This window comes from Olea europaea, chromosome 6 (genome assembly GCF_002742605.1).
Source record: "Olea europaea var. sylvestris chromosome 6, O_europaea_v1, whole genome shotgun sequence".
NCBI lineage: Eukaryota > Viridiplantae > Streptophyta > Magnoliopsida > Lamiales > Oleaceae > Olea > Olea europaea.
Genome location: NC_036242.1, coordinates 29638407 through 29648219, shown reverse-complemented (window position 1 = coordinate 29648219; position 9813 = coordinate 29638407). Strand labels below are relative to the sequence as shown.

At 37.6% G+C, this 9813-nt stretch overlaps 1 protein-coding gene across 1 annotated transcript; it reads left to right on the top strand.

The window, feature by feature from the left end:
• Positions 1–6440: 6440 nt before the first annotated feature.
• Positions 6441–9725, top strand: LOC111396401 (autophagy-related protein 8f). The gene is made up of 6 exons (XM_023022838.1): positions 6441–6577; positions 7037–7094; positions 7204–7259; positions 7634–7686; positions 8906–9024; positions 9406–9725. Exons 2-6 carry the CDS (start codon positions 7058–7060, stop codon positions 9507–9509), a joined length of 369 nt encoding a protein of 122 aa, XP_022878606.1. The 5' UTR covers positions 6441–6577; positions 7037–7057; the 3' UTR covers positions 9510–9725.
• The last annotated feature ends 88 nt before the right edge of the window (positions 9726–9813 follow it).

The following is a 9813-nucleotide window of genomic DNA, read 5'->3' as shown; positions in this document are numbered from 1 at the left end:
ACCAATTGATTGGTGATTTTAAGTGCCAAAGTGATTTTATTATAAGTCTATATGAAATCACCCAAGAGTTGTTGGAAGAATTCGACCAAATAGAGTTTCAATGCGTTAATAGGATATATAATGACGTGGCAGATGAGTTGGCCCAGATGGCCTTAGGGTACTCGAAGGTTTTAAATTGAAAGTCTACTTATGATTATGGAACAATATTGCCCGTGATCCAAAGAAAGGCGATAACGATTGAAATTCATTGCATACAAGATGGAGATGCAATATATTAGAGGGCAGAGATTAAAAGGTTCCATAAAGAACCTAATAAAGGAAATAGTAAAAAAGTGAAGTTGTGTTTGCTAAGCTATACACTGATAGATGAAGAGTTGTTTAAGAAACGCTCTGATGGTATATTGCTAAAATGTGTAAGTTTGCAAGAAGTCAGGACGATCATGGCTGAAGTGCACAAATGGATATGTGGAGCTCATCAAGCTGGCCAAAGGATGAGATGGTTAATTATTAGGAATGGATATTTTTGGCCAAACATGGGAGAATCATGCGTTCAGTATGCAAAGAGTTGTCTAGCATGCCAAAAGCATGGTCCAATACAAAGGACGCCAGCACGAGAGATGGCACCTATTATCAAACTTTGGCCGTTTAAAGGTTAGGCGATAGATCTGATAGGGAAGATTTATCCCCCATCGTCCAAGTAACATACTTTTGTTATAGTTACAACTGATTATTTTACTAAATGGGTAGAAGCGATACCTTTAAAGGAGATCACCCAAAAGAGTGTCATAGAGTTTATCCGTGATCATATTATTTATAGATTTGGAATTCCACAAACTTTGATGGTAGATCATGGAACTTCTTTAAATGGAGATCAAGTGAATAAATTCTTGAGCGAGTTTGGAGTTAAATTAGTAAACTCCACACCATATTACGCTCAATCGAACGGACAAGCAGAATCTTCTAATAAGATTCTAAAAAATATCATAAGAAAAATGATAGATGAAAATGCTAGAAATTGGCACGAATGTCTAAACAATGCCTTATGAGTTTATAGGACATCACCTCGATTAAGTACCAAAATTACTCATTTTCAACTTACTTATGGACAGGAGGCCGTTTTGCCTATGAAAATCAACATGCAATCGATCAGAGTGTGTTTACAACATAAGTTAAGTGATGATGAGTATACCGAATCACTAGTTCAAAACTTATTGGAGTTGGACGAATTAAAGTTGGACGTCCTAGATAGATTGCAAGTTCAAAAATAAAGGATGGCTAAATTTTATAATAAAAAAGTTATAGCCAAGTCATTCAGCCTGGGCGAATTGGTTTGAAAAACAATACTCCCTTTGGATAGCAAGGATCCAAAGTATGACAAGTGGTCGCCCAATTGGGAATGACCATATAAAGTAAATAGTGTATTGCCTAATGGAGCCTATCATTTGGAAGATTTAGATGGCACCAAGTACATGAGGTTCATTAATGGCAAATATTTTAAAAAATATGTTCCTTCCTTATGGGAAAGTGAACAAATAAAAGCGTAATCAAATCACGTTGAACGATCGTAGATAAAAAAGGGCCAGAGCGAAATACGTTCAAATAAATTCATTTATTATCAAACGTTCATTACAAAGTTGCAAGATACAAAATACTTAATGCTCTATAAGCAACAATTAAGAGCGAACTAATCTCCTGATCGATCGCCAAGTAAGAGGGTGAACTGGCCTTAATTGTCATCCTGATCGAACTGATGCAAAGGCAAGTAGAGAGGCAGAGAAGCGCTCTCAGCAAGTAGAAGGGAAGAGAAGCACCCCACCTCGCTTGCCTAAATGCATCGCTACAATAACGCAAGGAGACTGAGAAGCACTCTCAGCAAGCATGGTGGCTTGACAGGCATCCTCAAAAATTGACTTCCATCATTGAACTCCTTGTAAAGAACATGGAGACGATGGGAAGAATTTTGCTAGCCAAAGAATATTTCATATATCTCCCATACCAAAGTGACATCAAAATAGGTGGCAAAATGGGCAGATCAAATGATCCATTTCTGTGGAAGACGTAAATTTTGGATCGATAGTTGAGATGCCAAATGATGACAACAAATTAGTTTTTGAAGAAAAGAATGGAAATGAAAATGAAAAGTGCGAAATATACGTACATTTATAGGGACGTGAAGGTGAAGAGACAGAATATGAACAGCCATATTCGTGCCTAGTAATTGGAGTCAAAGGGCCTAAAGTCTTGGGAAAAGAGATAGAAATACCAAAAGAGAATGTACATGAATCTTATCATAAAGCAGTTAAATGCTTGGGGGGTTTGACGATTAAGGACAAACGTCAATAAATACACAAGAAGACAAATTAGTTGTTCATTAATGACAATGGCTGCTGTTACATCCAAAATTGGCAAGGCTATCAGTACGAGGTTACAAGATGAAAGTTAATACGAAGTTACAAAAACAAAAGTTAAGGCATTAGATGTCTTAATTACAATTCTCTCCAGACCGAACGAATTCTTTCCCTAAGTCTCCCCCAATCCTCGCTCTGCTGAGAAGAAGTGACATTCAATTCAGCTACATAATCATCATCAACCTCCAGCTTCTTGTACTGCTCGACCAAAGACTTGGTTCGCTCAATTCCTTGGGAAACATTACACTTTTTAGCAGCCATTCTCGCCTTGCAGTCATCCATCCTTGCTAGAAGCTCCTTCATCTGTGCAGCCAAACTGGTCATCAAAGAGTCTTCAATCATAATTTCGGAAGAGATTTCTTTCAATTCGTCCTCAGCTTTGTTGATCTCCTGAAGCAAAGACTCTCTTTCAGATGCAGCGCGAAGATATTGAGTATTCTTGGCCTTCAGTTCAATATTTTTGGCTAGCAAAGAGAGAATGTCAGAGTGGACAACTTTCAACGTCGCTTTAAGATCAGCAGAAATGTTGAGCGACAGAAGTGTCAGTGCTTGCGCCAACTTCGCACTCAAATGCTCAAGTTTACCCTTATATTTGGCAGCACTAGCCTGACCGATGTCCATATCCATAAAAGATACATACTTAAATATCGACTGCTTGAAGAACTTCATGTCTTCCTCTGAAGAAGCAGAAGGACGACATGTTGAAGCAGGGCGAGACGTCTTGACTTGCCCCCAAGAAGTGAACAAGTCCTGGATGGAACGCACAATCTCATCAGCATCCTGCAAAGAAAACTGCCAACATTGAAGGTTTTCACTACAATAAACAAAGTGAAAATAAAAGTGAAGCAAAATGTTACCTCATCAGCAATCTTGGGGGGTGGTATATCACCAGTTGGCTCCACCACCTGTGGCCCCACCACCAGGAGAGACTTCCCCTTGTCTAGGTGAGAAGACTCTGCCACAAGTGGCAGACCTATGGGAGCCTCTGCATGATTAAAGAAGCAACAAATCAGAAACCAATAGCACAAGCAAAGGTGACACATCAAAAATGTATTACCTTCTGATTCGACGTTTGGGAGGTCGGCGCCCTGGCAAGAAGGTGGCTCGTCCATTGATTGTGATGAAGGTTTTGGGACTGAATGTTTTTCTTTAAGCGTGGTCCCTTCATCAGTTGGTTTGGACGAAGCAGCTCCAACAGAGGATGATGGAGTAGGAGCTGCCAACACCAAAGCCTTCAAAGGAGAGGCTAAACTTTTCTGAGAAATTCAAAAAAACCATTAGCACATAGAAAGGTATGCTTGTGAGTAAATAGAATTCAATTCAATTACCTTTCTCCTGACGATGAGAGGAGTACCATCATCATCCTCCTCCAAAATGGGAGATGCTGAAGCTGGCCGTTTGTGGCTTGGGGCGCTCTTAGCTGCAGTAAGTTTGGCAGGTAGAGAAGTAGAGGGACGAACAGATTGTTTAGCACGAGCGGGGGAGGAAGGATTCCTAATGGACACAGGGGTGACCAAAATAGGACAAGTGGAAGGAATGTTCAGCTGATCCAGTGAATAGAAAGCACGATTGACATCAATTGCAAACAATCTGCGCTTCACTGATGACCAGAGTTGTTCAAAAAGGAGGTGAACAGCACGGCTAGGATTGAAGGGGCTAATGAAAAGTTACTCGTCAAAAGAATATTGCGAGCATCTATAGCTTGTGCCTCTACCTTATTAATGGTGTGAAAGTGGTCTATCAATTTTTTTGAATAACAAGGGGGAACAAGCCAAGTTTGGCCAAAACCAAGTTGGCGAGCAAAAAATTGGGGAGCATATATTTCAACCCCAGCTTTGGCATTGGTTCCAGTTAAAATATCATGGAACAACTCCCTCCCAGTCAAAAACTAAACCCAAATGAGCAGAAAGGCGCTCGCACTGTCCAGGGTGGATGTAGGTTGCACATAGTCTGGAGTTAAATGAGCGGGAAAAGGAAAGAAAGAAGGAATAGAATTTAAAGTATAAAAGAATGAAAAAAATGTCCCTTCTGGACATATTTACAGGGCTCAATGGGTTAATGGCTAGCCCATAGCAGTTAGCAGAACGAAGGGACATAGATAGAGCACCAAGTGACGGAAAATAGGCTCTCAACCACAGTTGAGCGAACCAGAGAGGCACACTGCCAGTGGAAGATGCACCATTCTTCAATTGAAATTGAAGAGAAGTCATGTCTCTATAGAGGCCAGCCAAAAAGAAGGAACACAAATTCAAAGACCTACCACGCGCCAATTCGTGCACTATGGGTAAACAGCTCATAGAAGGCTTCAAACTGGGCACACACAGAATATATTTACAAAGTCATATCTGAAAAAAGGCCACACGCTCAGCATGGGAAGACTCAGCATTTAAGTGATTATGAGAGCTTTGCAAGCTTGAATAGGACTCAGTGAGTTTTTTGTCAAATTTTAGGACAACACCAAAAATCAAAATACCAGGAAAAATGGTGTCGCCCAAAGGTGGAAGATTTATCAGGGCCCCAACATCCCTTAAAGTGATTGACATGGGACCAAGAGGGAAAACAAAAGTATTATATTCAGAAGACCAAAAACTTAAAGCAATAGAAAAAAGTGCTTGGTCAAATATTGGGGGTTGAAGAAAGATTTCTAATAAATCAGAAATCCTAACACGATCAAAAATTGCCTTGGTAGGACCATGGCCCACAAGGCGAGCATACCATCTACGGAAAATAACATAAGATTTAGGCCAAGTGCGAATACATTTTTCGCGAATAGGCCTCAGCGGCAAAGAGTTCTGGAATTGAGGGCCTTGAGTACAAGGAAACAGCTGGCCCACCACCACTTGTTCGACGGCTTCGGCGTTGTTGAATGAAGGACCCAGGTAGAACTCATTAAGTTCGACATTAGCTGGTGCAAGAAAGTTTGGATTTACATATGACCGAGTGAGGATTTTCTGGAAATCATCGAAGCTAAAAGAGTCATCAGATTGGGTTTATGGAGCAGCCATTGGGAACGAAATACAGTTTTGTTAAAGTTTGCTCGAGAAACGTAGCAGAGAAGGAAAAAGATGAACAGTGGTATGGCGAGATGACGTGTCTCTGGGGTTTATAAAGGTTTGTAGCGTCGCACTTTTTTAGGCTATAGAAGGAAATAATGATTGAAATTCTTGAGAATTTCAAATGTTGCTGGGAAACACAAGGTAAATATGGCAAAGATTAATAATTGGTATTAATTCTGCCATAGTGGGGGGTAATTGTTGACACACTAAAAGTGCAGTCCAAATCGAATAGCCCAGGGAATGAAGCCCAATTGAGGAATCCCCAAATCAAATAGCCCAAAGAATGAAGCCCAACTGGGTAATTCAGGATAAAAGCCCAGATAGGGTTATTAATGAATGTAGTTGAAGCCCACGAACACAGTAACATCATCGCCTAAGCTTGCAAGACGCCTAAGATTTGAGCGAATGAAGTGCCTTACAGTCGCCCAGAGCTATGATCCCGTTCTCACCTAAATCTTCAAATCGCCCAGGATCTTAGCAAACATAAGATGTTATGGTTATCCAGAAGTGCAGTTATCGAGTAACCCTATCACGTTCCACGATTCAAGGAGTTCAGTTGAAGACGGTTAAACGACAAAGAGTAGTGGCAACAGTTAGAAACGACAGTTCCACAACAAGTTAGCCACCATAAAGAAAGTTGATAGTTATAGACCAAATCTTTGACCGTACCGATCATTTGAATAAGGTAATCTACTAGTCTCTGACATTTCAAAGTCATTGAATGTGTCATTAGTTGTATTTATATAATGTTGTTATAAATGTTAAAAAAATTTAATCATAGTACAGAACCGAACGGAACCGAACCCGAACGGCACCGAACCCGAACGGTTCCATAATTATATTTGGACACGACGATTTCACTTATTAGATATTCGAAAATTTTGATTCGATTCGATTCTAACCAGAAAATCGAATCGAACCGACCCGCGCACACCGCTACTATTTTTGAACTAAAAAGTTAGATACATTTTAGATTAGGTTTCACACTCTACACCGTTTTAAAAACAAAAGTTAAAGCAAAGTCATCATTCGCGTAAGCCAAAATCACATCCAGAAATTGTGTCTTGTTTCCTCTTCTTTCGTCACCGTCATTCTCCAATTCTTCGCTTAAAGGTTCGTCTTTTTTAAGATTATGTTTTATATTGTCATGTTAGTGAAATCTGTTTATGATTTTTTGTTTGCTTTTAGAGCTAATTCAAGATTCTGATTTCATCAAGATACGTTTCTTTTTATATAGTTTTTGGGTTTTGATTTTGCTAATATCTTGATGGAATTTTCATTAGACAGTGAATTATTTATTTTATAATTCCATTGATGAAATTTATAGAGCCCAGAGTTTTGTTTTTCATATATATATATTCATTTTTTAATTTTTTGTGTGTGTGTTCTATTAATGTGTAGATGGGATTTTCCGAGAAATCACGGATAGTTTTATTTGTTAATTAATTTATAATTCCATTGGTGGAATTTTTAGAGCACAGAGGAATTTTTCTCTTATTAATGTTAATGATATGATAGTTTTTTTTTTTTTTTAATAAGTAATTCAAGAATGTAACTTTCTGCTTTGAGCAGTGATACAGTTGGAAACTTGGAATGGCAAAGAGTTCATTCAAGCAAGAACATGTTCTTGGTTTGTACTTCCTTTTGATGAATTGGAATTTTTTTTTTTTTTTAATTAGTTTTTCTTCATTCATATCTTATGGGGGGAAATATAAGCTGTTATATTGTATTTATTTCAGAGAAGAGGCGTGCTGAAGCTGCTAGGATAAGGGAGAAGTACCCTGATAGGATTCCCGTGAGAATTCAGCCTTCTGATTTAACCATCTTATTTCATTTCAAGCTATTCATAAAAATTTGGAATATTCAGTGGACTTAAAAAATACGGTATTAATATAAGTAACAGTTACTCATTGGTAGAATTACAATTTGGAAATTGAAATGATAATAATTTCAACTGTTAATGTAAGTTCTGAATTGTTGCTACATGTTCAAAGGATTTGGTGAGATTTCTCAGTTTCTCCTTTTACTGCAATTTTCATGGTTTGTTGATTGTCATTAGTTGCGTTATGCTTTACTAAATACTATTTGAATTGTTGCTACGTATTAAGTACATGTAATTTTACGCAAACTCTATGATAAATGAAGTTATATTTTTTTTGTTGAATGTAGGTGATTGTTGAGAAGGCAGAAAGAAGTGATATTCCCAATATTGACAAAAAAAAGTAAGCGTTGACTCCACTATTGGAGTTCGGTAAATTTATCGTAATATTTCTGTGACGTTGCATTGTCACTAAAATTTGTTGGTTCAACATTACTGAATATACCCATCAACATGCTTTATGAAAAAGGCATAATTTTTCATGACTATAGTAATAACCAATTTTCCAGTGATCTTGGGGTATGGCTGACTTTGTTATACCTCTAATGTTGCTGTGGCACTTGAAAATCTGGCTCATAATCGGTTGTAAGCTTTGCAACTTCTGGAGAATTTTCTGGCGAACTTTTTGTCACCTTATCTGTCTTCGATCGATTGAAATGTCTTGCTGATGTTACCATCAAAGTTTCTCTCGCCGCTCTGTTTTAAGCTCTTTTCTTTTGTGACAAGCACAAAATTGAGACAATTTGATGTTTACACAAAGTCCCTGAATCCAACTTTTATGCGTCAAGATACTTTTAATTTTAGCTGTCATAAAAAGATTCTAAATCAGGAGATCCATATACATAAGTGATGTGGAAAACATAACTTGGTTAGACGATGGTGAAAATATATGATTCTGTATTTGAATCCACGCTTTTAAACCCCAGAAATTGGACTTTGAATATGGGCTGGGCCAAAAGACAAACCCTTGTTGTTGTCTTTTTTTCTTTTCTTTTCTTTTTTTTTCCCAAATTTTCTTTCTATTTTATCACATTGATGCGCATGACCTCATGGATATAGCATTAAAACTTCCCTGAAATTTGAACTTACGGTTTAATAGGATAGCAGCTTTGTTCAGACGTAAAATTCACAAATAAGGAAATTGTTTTACAATTACTTCCAGACGGCATGCTGTGACATATTTATGTAATATCTATACGGATTGACTGCCCCTACTATGTTATCGCTGGTAAATGGTATTTCTTGGTTTTGATGATGTCAAAGTAAAACATTTTTTGTGGAGATTCGAAACTCTTATTTCTTGGTCCTTGAAACAAAATTTAGTCTACGTAATTGTTGGAGTTTGAACGAATGAAACATCTTTTTGCTTGAGTTGAATTTTCTTTTTAGTTTTTCCCTCTTTGTTTTCTGGTTCGGAATGCTAATTGTTGTTTCTACTGATTTTGGTTTTTTGATACTTTGCTTGATAGCTGATTCAAACAGAGGGGTTTGGATTCCCAACTTTTTCATATTCAGGATAATAAAAATGGAATTATTTCATTTATCTCTTGAAAAAATTACAGGTATCTCGTTCCAGCTGACTTGACTGTAGGGCAATTTGTTTATGTGATTCGCAAAAGGATCAAATTGAGTGCAGAGAAAGCTATTTTCATATTTGTTGACAATGTTCTGCCACCGACAGGTTAGCTTAATATTTTTATCCAACAACATCATGTATTTTCATTATGGATTGGGACCTTAACCAATTATTCTAGGCATTTGGACCCAAGACGTTTCAATTTTATGCTAAAAGTCAGGTGTGGTGCACTGAGTACTGTTTTGAGTGATAAAATTGGTAAACATAACCTCTGGTTTGCCCTAATAGCCTTTATATCGGGGGGGAATATTATTGTGACCTAATACATGTGCAAGTTTTTCCCCATAAAAAAAAAACCGCACACAGAGACAGGAAAAAGTGTACAGTATATTATAGTTCCACTTCCACACATCCAACACCGGGTTGGCTACCTCAGACATAATTTTTCCTTTGTGATGCAACTCCTTGGTTTAATGCTCTTTTCAGGCGCTATTATGTCTGCGATATATGATGAAAAGAAAGACGAAGATGGTTTCCTTTATGTAACCTACAGCGGAGAGAACACATTTGGGAACTTCGTCCTACCATAGCTTTCACATTCCATGCTTGAGTCTATTCCGCAATAATTTCTGCTATTATATCGTGTTAGTAATATTTGTTTCTGTGACTATCTTATGAATATATTACTTGATGAAAGTATATGCACTGTGCATCTGAGTATAGTTTCCGAGTCTTGGAAAGTACTGAACAATGTTGATATTTCTAATTATTTTGATTTTCAATTTAGTCTGACTATGTTGATGTTGCGTATGGTTTTAATTTATTTACAGTTAAAGCTTTTGCGTGCCAACTTTGTATTATGGGTTACATTTCTTTGCTCTATAAAAATGTCAT